Source organism: Electrona antarctica (genome assembly GCF_951216825.1).
Source record: "Electrona antarctica genome assembly, chromosome: 2".
In the NCBI taxonomy this organism is placed as follows: domain Eukaryota; kingdom Metazoa; phylum Chordata; class Actinopteri; order Myctophiformes; family Myctophidae; genus Electrona; species Electrona antarctica.
The window spans coordinates 37,368,151-37,390,838 of NC_136807.1; the positions used below are offsets into that span (position 1 = coordinate 37,368,151).

General features: G+C 41.8%; 1 protein-coding gene across 1 annotated transcript in view; it reads right to left on the reverse strand.

Moving 5' to 3' along the window:
- Positions 1-9,216, reverse strand: part of espn (espin) — a gene marked incomplete at both ends in the record, with an annotated part of 55,433 nt that extends 46,217 nt beyond the window's left edge. Inside the window, 2 exons of the mRNA XM_079515331.1 lie at positions 4,915-5,108; positions 8,923-9,216. Of these exons, the coding sequence (XP_079371457.1) occupies positions 4,915-5,108; positions 8,923-9,216 (488 nt within the window). The remainder of the gene's footprint in view (positions 1-4,914; positions 5,109-8,922) is intronic.
- Between the last annotated feature and the right edge of the window lie 13,472 nt (positions 9,217-22,688).

Here is a 22,688-nt window from a genome sequence, read left to right on the forward strand (position 1 = left end):
GAGAGATGGAGACACTAAATCTCAGCTGGAGAAACATGTTGTTTGCATGCATGCATGCATGCATCGCTGCCTTGCATGCTGTGTGCTACTATGTGTTGAGTCTGTGACTCACTTTGAGTGATTTATGGCGTTGTCTTTCTGTTAAAATCCAACTATGTTAACTTAAGAACTCTGGACATATTAGGACATTGTTTATTAACTGTGCACACGTGTAGCCTTTTGTATGTCAGACTGTATGTCTGTCACCCCACAGTCACAGACCAAATTTTGTTATCACACAGTGATTATAACCAGTTAAACTTTAACTTTAATATCGTGGTGGTTTCTATAGTATGTGTATAGCCCAGGGAGGTAGACATTGGCGATCTTGCATTATAAAAGGGTCGGTGTCAGGGAATAAACGGTCCACATTTTGCAGGTGTGCGAGGCGGTGGGGGGAGGGGGTGCAACCAGAAGATAGTTGTGAGTAGGGCAACAAAAACATCAGCTACACAGACTGTAGAACAAATTGTAGTGGGCTAACTGCATTTTTAAAGATTATTTTTCCCATGGTTTATGTCCAGGTACATACTGACAACAACAACAGCAGCAAGACGGCAGCTGGGCAGGCAGGGCATCCACACCATGTCACTGGTCACAGACTTGTAATCTTAGAGTATATATGAATAGAGACGGCACCCGGAGGAAACCCTGAGGCGAAATGGACATAGTGGCCAAATTTGGTATTGCAGTGTGGACCCATATCGCGAACGCGCTGGTCCGTTGACTATCATTGCGCACGTTCATGATGACACGTGAACGCTGTTTCACACGTGAACGCGTGCAATGATAGTCAACGGCCAGCACGTTCATGATATGGGTCCAATCCATATCCCAGAATGCACTCTGTTCCTGAGTGAAATCGCCTCATGCGCTTTTGAGCAACTTAATGCAAGTGGATGGGAGGAGAAGTCCGGTGCCGTCTCTATTCATATATACTCTAAGCTTGTAATAGACTGTAATAGACACACCACAACTGTACTGGTTCTCAAAATGCAAAGGCACACTAAAGGTGCTGTGAAAAATTCATGCAGTTAATTTAATAAAATCTATTTGAGATAGACTTCATGATTAATCTAATACATCTGTATTTCTTTTTAATAATCCATCTGTAGTAGACTTAATCGGGTAAGGATTGCTGGCTTTGCTGAGTCTGTGTTAGCAGTGTTTTGCCTTGAAATCTGTGGAAAACATAACACATCTGTGTAAGTTTGCTCAAAAGTGGAGGGGATGTCCCCCCCTCCTCAGTGCAAAAGTGGAGGGGATATCCCCCCCAACTCGTGAAATTTGATACCAAATTTTATACAAATACCCCCAAATCTATCCCCCCCAGTTATAAAATGCTATCTGCGCCCCTGAGGTTGGGGGTTCGATCCCCGGCAGGGTCATATCAAAGACTGTAAAAATGGGACCCAATACCTCCCTGCCTGGCACTCAGCATCAATGGGTTGGATTGGGGGTCAAATCCAGTAATGATTCCCGAGCGTGGCGCACGCTGCGGATCACCGCTCCAAGAGATGGGTCACTGCGGCAACGTGTGACAAATCGTACAACTTTGACTTTGTTTTATGTAGTTCATTTGACTGATGGTGTGGTGTGGTTGGATAAGAAAACTACGAGCAAAATGCCTGCCAAGTGGAGTCAACCACAGCACTTCTCTCCTATTGGTTGACGCCGGGTCAAAATTCACCAATGTTCAGACGAGCTGGCACTCCACCCCCCTTGCCCCCATAGAGTGAAAGTAAACTATTGGTCCGACTGACATTAGACCGACAACCTACCTCAAACCCTAACCTAACCCTAAGCACGGGAGCAGCGCATGTTCGACCGCATATCCGACTGTGTGCATCTCGGCTGGGGTCTCTGAAGCTCATAATAACATCATAATAATGCCGTCTTGTATTGCACGTTTCTCTGCGCTATGTTGTAGCTGGCTGTTGTTTTCCAGACCTGTCTCTGAAATGCATGCGGTAGGCTTATGGTGGTGGAGAAAAAGCCAAAACATTATGTTATGGTGTGTACTATGAAATAGAAACCTGTCGGCGCCACTGTACAACCTGCAAGGTTGATTCATAACAGTAGGTGACAGTTTAAGCCCTAGACTAGTCTATGGACATTTGTATTCTTTATATCAATATTTATACCAATTATATTAAGCCTAGAATCAAGCCATCCAGGATCTTGGTGAATCATGTCCATAAAATCCATAAATGGTTTTTTTTACAGAATCAAAGGTTTTATAGTCAGGAATCACCAGGATCAGTACACTGCTTGAAGGCTGACGTGAAAAAAGCCATAAAAGAAGATGACTTTAGTGTTTTAACTTAGAACTGTCAAATTAAGCTAGAGTTTGTACATTTTAGCTAAACAACTACACAGCAACATTCCTCAGTGTTAAAAGCCCAAACCACACCAATGGGTCGCCATGTAACTCCTTGCAACCAAACGGTTGAGAGTAGACGCATGTAGACGCATGTAGTTGAAAGCAACCATTGAATTGAACCAATTGAATCACTAGGGCGCACCACCATGCGCCGACGTGCAACAGGACATATCACGCTGGGACGAATGCTAAATTGTACATAAAAGTGCCTTATTTAATTCATGACAAACCAATTCCCATGTATTATCTGAACATGATAAACGTCCTGGTTTGAGGGAGATTAAAGTGAACTGACCCCCAACACTGTTTTACATTTACCATCACAATGCCTGCAAATGAATCAGTGTCCTTTCCCCAGCCCTGACAGTGTTCCCTCCCTCTGCATTGTGTATCAAGTGCTACTGCTGACAGCGATTCTGCTTTGCAAGGTCTACAGTGTGAATGGTGGTCACTGAGGCCATATGGCCCAATGTTATCTCTATGGGCACGGGTCTGTTCTGACACAGCACTGATTAGCAGTGACATTCATCTGAGTGTAATCACTCTCACACACAATGACACCTGCACACGCGCACGCACACACACACGCACGCACGCACGCACGCACGCACGCACGCACGCACGCACGCACGCACTCACGCACACACACACACACACACACACACACACACACACACACACACACACACACACACACACACACACACACACACACACACACACACACACACACACACACACACACACACACACACACACACAGTTTATCTGGGAAACACAAGGTGCACTTTCTATTATTGAAGTTGTATTGCAAAGAGACCAAAACAGGATAGAATTATGCCAAAATGTCATTTTGAGAAAAATAAACTGTCTGAGGTTATTCCAAAATGGGGTTTGAACTAAAGGCAGTAAGGTTTCTCCACAGCAACTAAAAACAAAACGTTCAAATTCCATGGTATGAGATCAGCAAATCTAAGTAGAAAATCCTATCTAATACATTTGAGTAGACATAAGCCACGTATTAGAACACAGCATTACCTGTCGTATAACGGCCATGATATTTTTCCTTCTTTTTTTCACTGTGAGAAGTATCTTAAATAGTCAATCAGATGCCCGACTTGACCTTCTAAAATGTGATGGACAAAGTCAGACTTTTAATGTGGCAACAATCTGAGATCAACCTCCCATGTCCACTTCTCCATGCTGCGGTGTAGTGTTTTCTGTTGTAAATAAGTGACGAGCAGTAGCTAAAACAGTCACAGACATGCAGTGACGTCATGTGGGGGCTGCCCCCCCCCCCCCTGAAGAATTTGTAACTCCTCTTTTGATCATCCATTACTACTGTTATGGTGCTGAAATGTTGAAACAAGATGCTGAAACAAGTCATGAGTGAATCATTTGTTCGTTGTGAACTGAAATCGTATCACTGTGTTTATTACAAAACGGTAAATAAGAGTACCCCCCCACCCCCCGCTGCGGCAGGGGGTGGGGGGGAGTGCGGGCGGGCCCGCGTGACAATTATAAGAACTCTTCGTCTCTGCAGACATGACCTAAATGTTCGGTTATCAATCTTAGCCAAGTGTCGTCACAAGACTTCTTAGACTTAGAGGATTACTATCCAACCACGGCAGCAGTTCCAAGAAAGTGGAGAAATTGCTGTTTTTTGTGTTTAGATTATGCAAACATTTTGCATTGTTACAGGATGGATTTTATGTTCAGCTCACAACAGAAGAAGACATTGTACACTGATGAAAAATAGGAAAGGTTGTTTGATAATGTATTTAGACTTTTGATAAGGTTCTGTGATACTAGTTTGTATTTTAAAGCTAAGCTTGCCTAATTGTTGTTTTTTTATACTCATAGTGCTATACAGCAATTTCCAACAATCTACATTCCAACAGTTTTCTGCTTATATTTTAGTCATAAGAATGTGTACATTTGTATCACAACTGCTACAGTTCTACCAAACTCCAGTGGTGCACGCAACCTAATTAAGCCCTATTTTAGACTTCCTCGTATGTTGGTGTTGCATGTCGAAATATCAATCTACAAGTACACAACACATCGTGATGCACCACATTGTGAGCTTGTCAATCGGCTATTTTCGCTATTTTTGAAAAGGTTTCAACCAGGTTGACAGTAGACTGGAACTCACCTATGCTTTCTATGACATAGGCAGCTCCCGGCAGGGACCGCCGGGAGAAACTACACGCAGCTGCAGGACATGAGACTAATTAATTAGAGCGACAGAGAGAGAGTGTGTGTGCGTGTACGTCAATTTAACAAAGGTGCAGACGATCAGAAATCAGCAGAGAGTGACCGACGTTTGCGCTACTGTATGCCGAATTGAAGTGGACTTGGCCCCAGACTTTTTTTTTCTCCCTCGAAATAAAAACGTCTGGGTTTCCAAGGCTAGGTTGACAGTGGTTGAAGTCAAGAGAGAGAGACAAAAAAAGTTAAAAACATTATGAAAACTCATGGTGCGCTCTTACTTTGGACTGTGTCCCAGAAGTAGTCGGAGAGAGGGCAGGTCTCCCTTGGCAGCAGCATAGTGAACAGGAAGGGCCCCGGTGTCTGTGCTAATGTTGGTGTCTGCCACCCCACCCTTCAGGAGCCAGGATGTGATCTCGTGGTGACTGAAGCGGGATGCCAGGTGGAGAACAGTAGCACCAGAACTGTCCCGGTCCTGCAAATCAGAGAGAGGATCAGTGGAAAACCACTTGTTACTTACAGTTACTTATACCGTACAGGATGTGTAAGAAAGGGTCCACAAACACAGTCGGAAACGCATAAAAAAACACATCAGTTTGCAAGGACCTTGACTGGTTCTTTACTAGGTTGTGTACTACATAGATTTTGTATAGACATCCTTGGTGAGTCTGCATGGTGACTGAGTTCACATGGAATGCACTTCTGGAGGGTAAAGCCTGATGGTGCGTTCACACGGGCAGATGCAAAGATACAGTCTACCATTCATTGTCAATGGAAGCCAGCGACACGAAGATGCAAAGATGCATCCGACGTTTGTAGCTGCTGCAAAAGCTACAACAGCTACAAATACACTGTGTAGCTTTGCATCTTTGTATCTTTTGCATCTGCCTGTGTGAACACAGCATGGCTCCTTTTTGTAAAAATACGAGTTAATATTAATAATTCTTTCTTTTTTTAAATCTTTTATAAGAAGAACAGATACAGATTGTAATGTACCTTTCTTGTTTTTTCCCGCAAGATAGACGGGTTCCAGCTCCTAAATTCCTTTATTGCTTATTTTTACCTGTCACCACCTGTTACCTGTCACCTCCCTTATATCAAGAGTTTGGTCAATGAATAGTGGCTGAAAATATGAAATGTTGTATTCTCAGGCGCAGAGTTTGTGTCGAGGCTTTCTATATTTATCACTGCATTAAATACACGTTATCAACCGTTATCAAGACGTTGGAAAATGGCCAATATGGCCATATTGGCCATACTGACGTTGTTTTCAGCGATGACGCTCGGCTGTGTTCGCTTGGAGCGTGCGCAGGACGGTGCAGACATGTCGGGGGCATGGAAAGTAGGGGGGACTAATATTTATATTTACTATTCTGTGCCTATCGGTACGCAACTCGAATGGCGCTGAGTTGGCTCCGGTGGCCATCGCAACGCTCGGCACGCCCTCTGTCATGGTCACGGTCACAAAAAGCAAGCGCACCCTAACGTGTCAGTAGTTCCACTTCCATGTTTCCTAGTATGTGTGATTATCACATATTGGCTCTATTCCAAGCTTCTGATCACGGACATATTCTTGATTATAGGCTGATAACATTCGAAGCGGGTGCCCATATAGTTAACACACAGGCTAATACATAATAAAAGAGTCAATTAGATGGGGAAACTAAAATAGACTTCTCATAGGCCATCTAAAACGCATTGCTACTGGTAATTGAGATGTTTTGCCTAATGTCAGCCAAGTGCTGATGGCACAAGGTTCGCTTTGTTGTTGTTCTTTGGTCTATCAAGCATTCAAACCTTGCCTCTGATGCGTACAGCAAGTAGTTGAATGAGCTCTTATTACTCATTGTTTCTAATGTGTAATTCCAGAGAGCCAGAAGCCAGATACTTGCATGCATGATCCCAGGCTGGTACAGGATTTGCTCAAGGCCATGTTTTAAGCACAAACATATACATGTATCTGTGTGTGCCTTCATCATGTGTCTGATGTATTGAATACATCTGTGAATGAGTGTTTACCGTTCTGCTAACATGTGTATTGCTATTGCTAACATTCTATTTAGCATTGTTGTACCTATACTCACTGTAGGCATGCAGTGAGTTACCTGAACACTGGAATTTCCTTCCGGATCAATATAGTATCTACTTCTATACCATTTGTAGTTTGTACCCATCTACCCTATCTAGCTGCCTACCAGTTTAGCTATACAATACCTACCTACCTACCTACCTACCTACCTACCTACCTACCTACTAGTACCTACCAGTACCTACCTACCTACCTACCTACCTACCTACCTACTAGTACCTACCTTCTACCTACCTACCTACCTACCTACTAGTACCTACCTTCTACCTACCTACCTACCTACCTACCTACTAGTACCTACCTACCTACCTACTAGTACCTACCTTCTACCTACCTACCTACCTACCTACCTACCTACTAGTACCTACCTTCTACCTACCTACCTACCTACCTACCTACTAGTACCTACCTACCTACCTACCTACCTACCTACTAGTACCTACCTTCTACCTACCTACCTACCTACCTACCTAGTACCTACCTACCTACTAGTACCTACCTTCTACCTACCTACCTACCTAGTACCTACCTACCTACCTACCTAGTACCTACCTTCTACCTACCTACCTACCTAGTACCTACCTTCTACCTACCTACCTACCTACCTACCTACCTAGTACCTACCTTCTACCTACCTACCTACCTACCTACCTACCTACCTACCTAGTAACCTACCTACCTACCTACCTACCTACTGTACATACCTACAGTACAGTACCTACCTACCTGTCTGTCTGTTTGTCTGTCTCTCTGTGATATCATAATAGTGAGGCATATACCGGTACTGTATTTGTGTACGTTGTGCCAGGCGAGGCGGTAATAGTAATTTGGTGTGTGTCTAGGGAAACTGTGATGCACTTTTCTACACAGTGCTTTCTAACGTTTTGCGCATTTACAAAGTGCCTGACTTCATTCTTTCAGTTCCCATGACGAAAGACTGTTTTCCCAACATAAGGTTGAACTTAACTTCTGTGTTTCTAATCCTATTTAAATGACCCATAAGATTTTGGTCTTTGCAAATTCCTTTGTGCACAGTAAAGTACATTTGTACTCCCTCAGTTACAAATATATAAATGAACACTGGACATTCATGTGTATTTCAGTGACATACTGTACTGCACAAGCCAAATACTGATTCAAAACATCTCATAGCTACTTTCCTGAGCCAGATTAGTTTTTTGGGGGAAATGTTGTTCTTTCTTCCCTCTATGTAAAGCAATTTTTTTAAAGATTAGTTTTTTGGCTTTTCTGCCTTTATTGATAGTATCAAGTGAAGATAGACAGGAAAGAGGGAGAGAGAGAAGGGGAGAGACATGCTGCAAAGGTCGTCATGAACGGGACTCGAACAGCGGGCACCCCTATGTAAAGAAACTTTGAGTACTTGAAAAGCGCTACATCTGAGGTATTATTATTATTATTAGTGTCTCCACCAGGCCAAAGGCGTGGGCGAGACTGTATGTTTGTATGTATGCATGTAGGCTATCATTTCCTTGGGAAGAGGATCGTCATATCAATGCATGCATGCATGCATTCATCCACTGTAGACATAGGAGAAGGGCTCTGGCACGGTTCAGTCCTAGCAGGGGAATGCGTGGCTCAAGAAGTGGGTTTTAATCAGTAATCACTACACCATCTACAAAGTAGATGGTGTAGTGATTAACACATGGTTACAAGACATGGCAACCAAGCATTTGATTCATTGAAAACAGCCCTGGTATCAAATGTGATTAATCAGTCAGTTTGTTTACTTTCAAGTTCAGAGAAAATGTCAAACAGACATAATGACTGAATGATATAGGCTATAGATTGTGTCAATAAAGGCATGTTTACAAGGTTATTGCCATGTCCTAACAGATGTCTGATAAGCACAAGCACATCCTCTTGTAGGCTGGATTTTGTGCAGATGGTTGCTGCCCTCATCATTGACTGTGATGTGTGAGATTAGGCTATAGGCTAGCCTACTATTATTGATTGCCAACTTTTGGAGCTCAATATTGCTGATCATCACACTCGTGTGAATGGCATGTTACTGTTTAACAAATTGGCCGTTATAACTTAGCCCGTGGTGGGAAATACAGCCATGGCACAGGGCACAGCATGCCATGCATGGGCGTCATTGCAATGTCGACTAATATAATAACTGAAAACTGCTCTAGCCTACATTTTCAATTATTAACAGATGTAGCACAACTTCACTTACCGCTGTACGACATCCTCCTTGGGTTAGCAGCCACTGTAAACATGCCAGGTTGCCCGTGGCTGCTGCGTCGTGTGCGGGGCTCGCGCCATTGTTTGCCAGGCTGTTCCCCGGTAAACCTGCCTCCTCCACCAGGAAACGAAGGCAAGTCAGCCTCCCAGCCCGAGCGGCATGGTGGACAGGTGAAGCGCCGAGAGCATCTTTCACGTCGCTATTCAGTACTTTTGCTTCTAGTTGCACCTTCAGAGCCTGCACGTCGCCTTGGCGTGCTGCAAGAAGCGTCCTTTCCACCACCATAGCTGCGCTTTGACACAACTCCGTGAGAAGCCTGTGTTACACACACACTCAGTTCACCATAGACCGGGTTAACCGTCCGTTATAGGCTATATATTGGCGTTGTGGAGCCCTCATCTCTACTGGAGGAGAATCGCAGCTAAAACAGCTTATTAATTAAGTGGGGGGGGGGGGTCCTATAATAAGTTGATCCGCTGTAGGCGCTATACGCAGGCTATCTACAACTAGTCCGTCGTTTTAAGTGATTCGTACAAAAGATATAATTTTCTTCATATCGTAACTCAAGCATAGCTTGATTGACAAACTATAGGCTTCAAACGCCAACCTACCGTTAGTCTCCGTGACTATGGAGGCAGCTCTGCACCTGAGCGGCAGCGCGCTAGGCTACTCTCCTCTCGCCGATACGCGTATGGATGCTGAGCACCTGTTGTTGCAAAAGTGTTCAAGTTTTCACTTTACAGCGAAACCCCACATTGTGTTTATCCGATTCCGATATCCATTGCCTACTTACTATCTTACGTTTCTCCTAAGTAACCGACCATACATTATCGTGTGTTTGCAGAGAATTATTCCGTGGTGGGGTTTTTTTCTTCCTATCACAGATGGCGACATGGGACTCACCACTTGTTAAATAATCCATCAGGGGGAGGATCACTCTAGCTTGTTACATGTTGTTGCTCTCTAGAAATCGGCTCAGAAGTTAAAGAGACAGTAGTCTTGCTACTCTAAAGTATCTGGGTAAAGAGAGCCGCAGATAAGGGGTAGTAGTATACGTAATGGAGTGAAGTAGCCAACCTAATTTATGGGGCTAATACTTAGTGATTCATAGATGGACTTCTTGGACGGACGCCCAGTCTAATTTGCATGCAAGTTCACTGGCATCGAGGTATCAGTTTAGATATCGCGAGGACAGGACATTAGTTGAATGCACATGCAGCTTCTATGGGTCCATCTGGTGGCTTTGAGAAAAAGTGGGGTTTATGGTTTATACAGAAACACTGATTTTGATAAACGGTCTATTTTTGAGGGCCCTCCTATGTCCAACTTTGAGGGTTTGTGCAAACACAAACATTGAATTCCATCATGAATGGCCAGTTTTGAGTGTTTTGCAAACACAAACATTGAATTCCATTGACAATGAATGAATGGCCAGTTTTGAGTGTTTGTGTAAACACAAATATTGTGTAAATTTTACGTCATCTTGTACGTCTAATATTTGCCATCGACAATGAAAGGAGAAATTAGGTCAAATGTCTGCCAAATGTGACGTAAATTTGTGGCAACAGGCATTCTGATTGGCCAGTATGAGATGATTCATGATAATGTACGATGATAAGAGCGATCCTCACTTCACACGGGTGTGATATATGCCTGACGCCACAATGTTTATAGAATAGCACCTGGTTCAATTGTTCTTTTTCTCTCTTTCATATTTATATGGGATTGCTAAGGCGATCAGTGATACACTGTTTTTTGTGTTCCATTTATGTGTGTTATTGTGTTATTTGTGTTATTTTGGCCCCTAAATTAGTCCAATTAATTGTAACTATAACAACGGCCTTATTAGACCTATAGCAACCGAGGCTATATTAGACCCTAGCAATCAATACTAGGGTCAATACAAATAACACTCAACAGTCATTCTGTCAACACTATAAATATCAACACTATTAAAGGGGAATTTCACCCTAAACCTTTTTTTTTTTACAAAAGTAAGTTGATAATTATGTATATTGACCAAAAAATAAAAATAAAGATATAGGGGAGCTGGGGCTGGGGCTGGAGCTGCTGCTGGAGGGGTCTAACGCTAGAACTCCTATTCAATCGCGCAATTGGTTTTTGTTTTTTGTTTACATCTGTTCTAGATGATGTGACAGCAACACCTGGTCTACGTGAGCTGATGTTAGACCCCCCCAGGAGCAGCTCCAGCTCCAGCTCCAGCCCCAGCCCCAGCTCCCCTATATATTTTATTTATTTATTTTGGTCAATATACATAATTATCAACTTACTTTTGTAAAAATCACACCCGTGTGAACTGAGTGGTGTAAGGTCTTATATAGACTGATCAGCTGTGGTCTGACGTAATGTCTGACGTAATGAAATCACACCCGTGTGAACTGGGTGACCATAGCAACCATGCTCATTTTTTGGTACGAACAGACAGACAGACAAACTAACAAAGCCAGTCGTAAGAGTGGTTTACACCACTCAAAAAAAGGTTTAGGGAGAAATTACCCTTTAACACTACTTTAACATGTTAAAACCTTTAACACCTTTAACACATGTAACACCTTTAAATCATTTGAAGGTCTGGTGACATCATTTTTCTTTGTTCTTTTCTTTTTTTTCTGACTTCAATTGCACCCAAAAAAACCTAAACTTTGAACATTCAGTGGATTTTCTGTGTGGTCTGGGGTTTTCTGAGAAATTAGGCTCAAATAAGTGCTTTGATCTGCCTGTGGACACTAGTGATGTCACTGTCCACTAATCCCGCCCCTCTCATGCTCCTCTCCTCCCCTATGCTTCAGCCCCCGGGGTTGGGCGGAGCAGAGGCGATGATTGACAGGCAAAATCCCATAACAGTGACATCTGCTGGCAAATTGTCATATATTTCATTGCAGCTCAAAAGGCTTCAGAACACACAGAGAAAACCCCAGACCACAGAAAATCCACTGAATGTTCAAAGTTCAGGTTGTTTGGGTGTAATTGAGATAATACAATCTAAAAGAAAAACGAAAAATCAATGAAAATGAATGTCATGAAACCTTTATGGGGGGGTACTTATTATACTATGTCGAGGTATATGCATGCTGGGACCCTATAATAAGTGAATTAAAGTTATTTTAGCAATAACTTTAATGCCCATGCCGCCCTATATAGCTGGGGGCGAACTCGTAAGAAATCACCACAATTTGGCTCTTGGGTGCACCCCCTAGTGGGCTGTTTGCACAGACTCAAATATTAGATACGTATAGCTATGGTTGTAAACCAAAATAATTGATAAAAGAGATTTTACTAAAATCTTAGGAAAAACTAACAACCAGAAAGGCATCGTTTTAAAGATGGCGTCCACGGTGGCTAAAATGAGCTAAAATGCCTATAAACTGAGATTTAATATGTAAAAAATCATAACAATTATGCACTTCGTAACTACTTTTTGAATTTTGGCATGGTGTTAGGTATGGGCATAATGTTTTCAAAAACCATTGCAAACTAATTTGGCTCGCCCCCTAGTGGTCGGTTTGCAATGAAACCACTATTAGATATGTCAGTATATGGTTGGAACCCCAAATAATTGATAGAAGAGATTTTTCAATGGATTCTGTTACCATTGGGTGTGCTAAATAACATACAACTTGAAAGGCATCGTTTTCAAGATGGCGTCCACGATGGCTGCCGGGAGCTTAAAATGCCTGTTTAATTTCAAACCGACCACTAGGGGGCGAGCCAAATTAGTTTACGATGGTTTTTGAAAACCTTATGACCATACCTAACAGCATGCCGAAATTCAAAGAGCATTTACAGTTTATACAGTTTATAGGCATTTTAGCTCCCGGCAGCATCACGTAAAAAAATATGCACTTGGTAACTGCTTTTAGAATTTTGGCATGGTGTTAGTTATTGTCATAGGTTTTCAAAAACCATTGCAAACTAATTTTGCTCGCCCCCTAGTGGTCGGTTTGCAATGAAACCATAGGCATTTTAAGCTCCCGGCAGCTCCATCGTGGACGCCATCGTGCAAACGATGCCTTTCTAGATGTTTGTTTTTCGTAAGAATGTAGTATGTTATTTAGCACACCCACTAGTAAAAATCGCTTCTATTAATTATTTGGGGTTTCAACCATATACTGACATATCTAATAGTGGTTTAATTGCAAACCGACCACTAGGGGGCGAGCCAAATTAGTTTGCGATGGTTTTTGAAAACCTTATGCCCATACCTAACACCATGCCAAAATTCAAAAAGTAGTTACCAATTGCATAATTGTTATGATTTTTTACATTCCCAATTCCCAGTTTATAGGCATTTTAGCTCATTTTAGCCACCATGGACGCCATCTTGAAAACGATGCCTTTCTGGTTGTTCGTTTTTCCTAAGATTTTAGTATATTATTTAGCACACCCAATAGTAACAGAATCTCTTCTATCAATTATTTTGGTTTTCAACCATACCTATAAGTGTCTAATATTTGAGTCTGTGTAAACAGACCACTAGGGGGCGCTCCCAATACGTTTGCACAGCTTTTGGAAATCATTATACCCATACCTAACACCACGCCAAAATTCAAAAACTAGTCACCAAAAGCCAAATCTTTACAAGTGCGCCCCCAGCTAATATGGGCATGCTGATATGCCATGGAGACCTCTGTATCTGCCTGTCCCTTGTATGCTCACATAAGAGTCCCTTTTTTGCCAAATATGGAGATCCCTGTCCTTAATTTGTCCCTTATATAGGCTATGCCCATAGCCAGATAGGGAGTCTGGAGATCCCTGTTGTCACCAGTATGAGCATATATGGGCATGCCCCCTTTTGTGCCCATATATGAAGCTGACAGATTTGTTTGCCAGTGTGACACACATTGAGGTTAGACAACGTCATTATACATTCCATATTTGGCATATGCATTGGGAACTCCTTATGGCTCCTCATGGCTGTTATGACTGAGATCATGGCTGGCCCCCTCCCTTAAACCATTAGATTAAATCCGCATAATTATAATCAGCATTTAAACATGTAGGCCAAAATATATAGTTTAGATTTGATCATTGATAGAAAATTTCGTGAATTGCGTTTATTTGCATGGGATATATACTAGGATATACCATTCGACAGCATCAACGTATGATATCGGAGCCCGGCGCATGCATGACACTCATACTCACTAGTCACTATATGATTTTTTTTTGGTTCATTACTATCCGCTTGAGAGCGCCTTCTGCTTCTGGCGGCCAACTCCCAGGGGGTCGACTCGAGTCTCGTGCCTGACGCGTGCCTGCCTGGCCCATCTGTTGCACGGGTCCAACCGTCAGTCATTGGACACCGCGCGCTAGGTTAAATTTGAGGAAGGGGCGGCGAGGGATTCGATTCCCACGAGTGGTACCCTAGCGGCCTATAGCCTATATGTCTACAATAATTGATTCATTTTAATATAATAGATTTAGGTCTATGTCTACTTAATTCCATTACTATCCGCTAAAGGTTTCAACTTCCTCTACATTTCAGCTATTCTTATAGATAAATATATAGGCCTATTATTATTAATATTATTAATATTATAAATGTTGTTGTATTGTTATTTCAAAGGTGCTGCTTGGAGCTGCTTTTAACTTATCACATTCACATTTATCCATATAATACGAATCATAATAACCATTGTGTCTTTGAGAGCCCCTGATTACTTTTCATTATATATTTGGACTCCATGCTGCAGCGAATAAGAACGAACGTTGCCCCCATCCATGTATGGATCATGCAGCCTATAATCATGCGTTGGTTGGGCACAGGGCAGCTTTTCCCATGGTCCATGCATTATGGACGCTCCCATAACTTCAAGTGCATGTGAAAATCCTCATTGAATAGGAGGCGGCCTGGCAACGGTTTTTCCTTAAACGCTGAAGACAAAGCCTGCACGGGCGAAAGCCTGGGATATTTCTTGCACGCGTCAGACGTGCGGCAGTTATTCAAATTCGTCGCAATTATTCAGAGGCAGGGACCTATTGTGATCGCATCTGTCACCGCGCGGGAACATTCAAAATAGGACAAGTGCCTGATGCAGTTCCGCGGCGGCTTAACTTTGCAGCTTCTGCTTGACAATTATGTTCAAACCGTTCCCCTTTTATTTAATAGACAAGCAAATAAATATAGGCCTATATTTATCCAATAAAAAGTGAAACCTTGAAATATATATAGCCGTATATAGCCTGACCTATTTTCATATAATTAACAACCCCTGCATATATCAGTATTTTATATTAAAAAAAAATAACATTGTTTTTCATTTTCTATTTAAAATGTATATTATTTAACGTTTAATATAACCGTGTTAAAGTTTATAAGCAAATGTTTAAATTTCTGCTGCTTTGCAATCTAGCGGTAGCCACAGCTCGCGCCCATCTGCTTGCCCAGCGGCTGTAGCTGGTTGGCTCGTGCCATAATTGCGCTCGCTTGTGTAAACCAAGACGCGTGCAATGAGACATTTTTTTAAACAATGAGCCTCTGTTAGTATAATATAGGGCCTAATGTGTAGGCTTATGTTGATGCTATAGACAAATATATGTATATATTTTTGTGCCAATGCTAAAGTGATCATGCTGTGCAAGGTCAGCCATATATATGTAAAACAATTTAATTGTTCATTGGATATAATATATACATTCTCAATAAACCCCATCTTTTGACAATTAATAACAATGCAAAACCTGTATACTTCATATTCAAGAGTAATGACACCAACGAGATAAAAAACATCTTTATTTACGCGAATATTTGGCCATGTGGACTGAAAATAACACCACCACACAAGGGAGAAAATAGTTTTATTGTATGTCCCACGTCATGCATCTGTTATAAGCATCTCTCTCTCTCTCTCTCTTTCGCTCTCTCTCTCTCTCTCTCTCTCTCTCTTTCTTTCGCTCTCTCTCTCTCTCTCTCTCTCTCTCGCTCTCTCTCTCTCTCTCTCTCTCTCTCTCTCCTTCTTTCTTTCTTTCTTTCTTTCTGAAATAAGTATAAATTAAAGGTCCATTCAAATGAATTAGTACAAATATGGCCACACAGAAAACAATCAAAAGCCATCAGCGATGTGAACTGTAATTGTGATTTCATTCAAACCTATAAAAAGAAGAAGGTATAATTAATGGAGAATTATACAGTATTGTTAAGGCCTATATTAAGATCTTCCTGAAAAGAGCTTACATATCGTATAACAAGTCAGACTGTTCAAATGTGAATAATAAACAATGTTCATGATCAAAAAGTCTACATTTTGGGTATTAACACGTTTAGGTTGTTAAAATAAGAGTTAAAGTTTTTTTATTTTGATAGAAGGCTATGGAGTTTAGGGTCTCCATGCATGTCTCTCCAGCTCTTTATCACAAAATACATTTTTCAAGTACCATGAATTCCACCCAATCAGGAGAGAGAACCCATTTATCAGCTTCAATTATTTTCTAATGGAGACCCGTTCGGCGTTCACCAAAGCATTTCTGTCTGTCTGTCTGTCTGTCTGTCTGTCTGTCTGTCTGTCTGTCTGTCTGTCTGTCTGTCTGTCTGTCTGTCTGTCTGTCTGTCTGTCTGTCTGTCTGTCTGTCTGTCTGTCTGTCTGTCTCTGCCTCTGTCTGTCTGTCTGTCTGTCTGTCTGTCTGTCTGTCTGTCTGTCTGTCTGTCTGTCTGTCTGTCTGTCTGTCTGTCTGTCTGTCTGTCTGTCTGTCTGTCTGTCTGTCTGTCTCTCTCTCTCTCTCTCTCTCTCTCTCTCTCTCTATCTCTATCTCTATCTCTAGTGGCAGCGGTGGCCGAACGGAATGCGGAGCGGTCTTGATACCGGAAGGTCGCCAGTTCGAATCAGCGGCCCGACACGTTAAAATTACCACCGCTGAAGTGCCCTTGAACAAGGCATTGAACCACTACGATGAAATGTTCTATGAGCAGGGCCTGCGGGGCCTGCCTGGAAACAAGTTCTTGAGCTTAGCCCAGATACCCTGGGTAAATATAGTATATCTCTATCTCTATCTCTATCTCTCTGTCTATCGGTCCTTGGCACGAAAAACGCAATGATTATGGGAAGAAATGTCACTTTTTCCATAACTATATGCACTATTATAATTTATAAAGGTTAAGGGTTATATACCGTATACCAGTCCACAGAAGGTTCTGCCTTGTGAGTGCAATATGAGGTTCTATTCTTGTTGTTTGGGTGTAAGCATCTGTAGTAGTACTATTGTAAAATTCTAACGTGCACATACGTTTATTTTATTTTATTTCCAAACCATATTGCTAAACCTCATATCTATTTTATAATGGTTCTCATACTATATAGCCTACTTTAACTATATACAAATACTCCACATCCCTGTTATATTTACCAAATTATTGTCAAATATAAATCACAGCATCGACTTAAATCAAATATGAGATAATAATAAGACTGAGTCTTCGAGCAACAGAAGTTATTAGAGCAACTGTGTGCTTTCACCTTTGAAGTCTGGCCAATCCATTCAGGCAATCTTGAAAGATAGTCTTCTTTTCAGAGTGACCACCTCACTGTCATGTCCAACTTACCATGCTGACACATGACGTCCTCCCAGGGCGAAGCGGTCATCCGTGAGCTGCAGTGAGAATTTACACGGTCAAACTTTCTCACACTCGATCTCATTAGTGACAGACATGCGCGACACTGTGGGAACACGCCTATAAAGATGAGCTTAAAGAGTCAAAAGGCACGACATCTTTTACATTTGAGACTATAGAGTTGAGACCTTATTCCTTATTCAATATACACTTGACATTTCACCGTTAATTGCCGATAGTCACTCTGTTTATTATAGTAACCTTATGCTATAGTTATAAAGCTGAGACAAATTGTGTGTCAAAATGCGTTTTGATTTAGAATGGGCCAATAGAGCTAGACGTTCCGACATGTCCCTGCATGGGCATAAATGTAGGCTAAATAACATAACAGGATTTCAGCGATCTTGACGTGACGCGTGCGTGTCTTGGAGTTTGCATAAAGAGTAGCCTAGCAGAACATCTTTCAATTGTATTGACAACATAGCACTATAGTAGAAAGCTTTAAAAAGCCTGATACATAACACGCTCAGGAGGTTTTTCGTTTGAACGTAAAACGTTTGTTTTATTGTATCATAACATTGAAAATATGTTGAAATAACAGAATGTGGTCTATCATTGTGTCCGCTGATTTCCTGTCAAGGCAGTGCAGTCAATTTAGTGTGTCCACTCCAAATAAAACACTTCAAAATGGGCTATAGCTATATGTTTATAACATTTTAAGGTGAGTAAAATAACATGCCTACCAGAAGAATGTGTTGCTTCGGTCCTGTCCTCTGTGAGCAGCAGCCAGGAGCGTGTTGCAGCGCGTGGGGGGCTGTGGGTGCAAGAGAGCTGGAATCATATTGAGCGCCCTTTTAGAACACGATGCTCGTGAGCACACGGCGTTCCCTGTGTGGGCGGACACAGTGTCATTGTCCACGCCCACATATGGCCTGGCTCAGCAGCATGGGTTCGTTTAATTACAAATACAGAATATGGGCTATATTTTGTTATAATTAAACCTAATAAAGTAAAACTATAATATACCACAAAATATATGCACGAAACAATATTTATTGTTTCGTGCATATATTTTGTACTGCTATAACAGTACTTTCCATGGCATGAAAATTAATGCAAGCATTTATTATTAGGCTATTATAGACACATATTATTTATTTATTTTTTACAAATCGTGTTGGCCAATTGTTTGTTGTAATTTTCCATTCAAATTTAAGCAAAGCATTGCCATTTCAGCCCCTTGAAACACATTATCTTATAGGGCAATCAGGATAAAAATATATCTATAACTTAAAACACTTTTATCAATTGAGTTGCATAACTTAAGGAAACAGTCTACTTTATATTTAAACTGTCCATTCAAATTTAAGCAAAGCATTGCCATTTCAGCCCCTTGAAAGTAACACATTTGCCACATTATCTTAGATGGGCATTCAGGATCAAAATATCAGAAATAAGACACTTTTATCAATTGAGTTGCATTAAGGAAACAGTCTACTTTATACTTAAAATGTCTGTGATAGATAGATAGCTCCTCTCACCTGTCAAGAACCACTTAATGGTCCCAATTTCTCCTCAACTTCAAGATAATTCATCGGAACAGGACAGCCATCTGGTGCCTTTGTTCTCCTGGCTCGTGCTGTTCTCGTGCCCCTGATAGTGCTGCACATCGGAGGCGGCGGCCCATCCGCCCCCAATGCCCATGAGAAAACCAATGTTCAAAAACCGCGCCAATAAGCCGTCTGTCCAATACCTTCCTCGACTAATATAATAGGGACCTTCTAATGTTCTATAGCCTATATTATACTGACTGTATGTGGAAAAAACAGGGTGGCCAAATGGGAGAAAGCAAAAACACTACAATAATCTAGCCATAGTGGCAAAAAACAAAAACGTACCAACTGATCATTCATAAAAAATAGATTGGCTTTAGTTTTGTCAAAAGCGCGATAAGTTGATTGTGCGTGCTGTGCTGTGCAGGGCTTTGTCTGCAGCTGTAAAGTGTAAACGACAGATAGGCCATTGGATGATTGCTTGTGTGACGCTTGCTTTACTGTCGCCAACTTTGTACACCAATAAATAGACTATAGATAATTGAGGCCTGCCACCAGATGTGAACCCCGTAGCTTGGCTTGGGTAGGCTCTTTAGATATTAAAATCCTGTCTGGAGGATTGGAGGAGTAATTTCATTTTAATTTCACAGATTATTCCACCAAACATGTTGTCGCCATGCATGCACTCGCCATGGTCGCCAGCCCCTCTACTATGCCCTATGCTTGCAAACGCTATCAAACTTCTCTCCTTAAAAATACAGCTGAGCTATACACTTCATTTGATATATTTTATTTTAGGCTAAAGTCTATAGGCTATATTTCTTACAAATACACATTCTCTTTCACTTTTGCAAGCCATAGGCATATCTAATAACTGTTTTGTGCTGTATCAGTAACCAAAGTAATTTTTTAACATAAGGAAATCGTGACATCCTGAAAAATAGACATATTTACGCAGAGTCTGTAGCTGTTGTTTTAGAATGGCAATAAAACATAAAGAATCACACGTAAATTATCCTTTAATTTAACATTCCGTTTAAGAACTGCAATGCTCTATCATGAAGTAATATCGACTCCTTGCTATTTCTGTTATTCGTGTTGTAGCAGATGCCTTCTGAAAATAGCGTTGTTTTAGGCGTGGGATAGCTTCTTAGCCAATTTTGATAGGTCTACTTTTTGCCTCAAGCGCCACATCCCCACTGCATGTGGCCCAACCCAGATTGTTATACCAAACACACCCATACCACAAACAACAACACAAAGTGGTGTGCTATATGTTGAAGGAATAAATTGGCTACAAGCTTGATTTCAGTAACACCGATGCTGAACCATTTTTGTGTTATCTTTCATGTTAGCACACATTTCTGAATGTAGCAGCATGCCAGCACCTCTGAATCGGAATAAATTAATTGTGGTAGCAGTTTAATAGTGGAACAAAGTGATAGGGAACTCTGCTGAGCCAACCTATAGGGGAGAGACTGCATTGGTGCTCATATCTCCGCCTGCTGCCTAGCCAGCTTTCTAAGTTGGGAAGGGGGGAAATATATATAGCATTATGACAGCAACGTTTTGGAGGGCTCTATAGGCCACTCAACAACATATGATTCCAATTTAGGTTTAATGGATTCATGATATATTGATTGTTAAAAATGTCCACTCCATGTCCATGTCCACTCCATGGACATGGAGTGGACATTGCAGTCGCTGTTGTGATGAAAAGAGAGCTGAGCCAGAAGGCAAAGCTCTCTGTCTACCGAGCAATCTTTGTTCCTACTCTCACCTATGGTCATGAAGTGTGTGTCATGACCAAAAAAAGCGGCCGAAACGAGTTTTCTTCGACGGGTGGCTGGCATCTCCCAAGATGGGGTGAGAAGTTCAGTCACGTGAGAGAGACTCGGTGTAGAGTCGCTGCTTCTTCGCTTGGAAAAGAGACAGCTTGGTTCGGGCATCTGGTTATAGGATGCCTCTCGGGCGTCTCCCTAGGGAGGTACTCGAGGCATACACGTCCCACATGGGAGGAGACCCGGGGCAGACCAGTTGGAGGAATCACATCGACACATCGACCATGGAACGCCTCGGGATCCCCCATGAAGTTACAAATGTTGCTCTCTGAGAGGGAAGTCTGGAGCTCTCTGGTGGAGCTGTTGCCCCCCTGCGACCCGACTATGGATAAGCGGTTAAAGATGGATGGACGGATGGTGGACAAATGATTGCCAGACAAATTACTCGAGCAGTTGAGATGTAATAAGTTACGTTAGGGGTAGTTTTAATTAACTTTTTTTAAATCATGTCGTGGGCCGCATTGGACGTCTCCGGATCGGAGTTTAACAACCCTGATCTAAGTCCATAATTTATTTTGACACCTCCCCAAAAAGCCCTATGTCCTGACCCCTTATTCATAATGTATACATTGTGGATAATTAGTATGGACTTAGAGATGGTTCTTCGTCTCAACTGCTCTTCTGGAGAGTATTGGGCTACTTTCCAATATTGGGAACAAAATCCCAAGAGGTTGTGCATGCATGTCCCCCAGTCCTGCAGACTACAACAAAATAATAATGTCCTCATGTATAGCCTATAGGCACAGTCATATAGCCTGTCATGTTAGCTTGACCATTCATGTTAGCTTTGTATTTCATACAGTTATAGTTATAGTTATAGGCTTGTTTGTGTAATGGAGGTTGAACATTACTAATGCTGCATGTTATTAATGCTGCAAAGTAGTCAACTCAAATGTCAAATGAGTCAGTCTGACTCTAACTGATTCTACAACAACACACTATAGTCTAGAACATAGACCCGTCACCGTGTGAAGTGAGGGGTGCTCTTATCATCGTACATCATCATGCATCATCCCATAGTGGCCAATCAGAATGCCTGTTGCCACAAATTTACATCATATTTGGTGGACATTTGACCTAATTTCTCCTTTCATTGTCGATGGCAAATATGAGACGTGTGGGGACAAGATGACGTACATTTTCCCTTCATTGTCAATGGCATTTAATGTTTGTGTTGCGGACATTTTGTGGGGACAAAAGCTGTATATAGGAGCCCCTCAAAAATCACACGTGAAGTGAGCGGCGCTCTTATCATCATACATCACATTCTGTGCTCAACCAATCAAATCATCACGTGGTACACACAGACACACAAAGCTGAGCATAGCAGGGGCTAGTGCCCCAAAGATGCATACAAAACTATAGAAAGTTTGCACAGTAGAGGCCAGACATTTGCAAAGGAGCCAGTTTTTCCATAAACAGCTGTGGTGTCATGCACATTGCCTTAATTGTCATTTTTGTATATAGAAAAGGTAAATTGTCATGTTTTTGTACCATTGTACCATTAATTTACTATATGAAAGGCATGGCATCATTATCATTAGAGTAGACACTAAAGACATGGGCAAGGGCTTGGGGGATGGTGATTGGCGGTTCCATGCTGAGTCTGATAACATAACAGGCATTACCCAACCACACAACAGGGTGGTTGGGTAGTCCAACTCGAAGCAAACCCTCCATCAAAGTTTCATGGTGTTACATGAATCCATTCGGAAGTATCACCATGGCACTGGGCCAGTTTTATGTGATATGTGATATTGTGCATGGTATTCAGGTGATATTGGGTCAGTCAGTTTG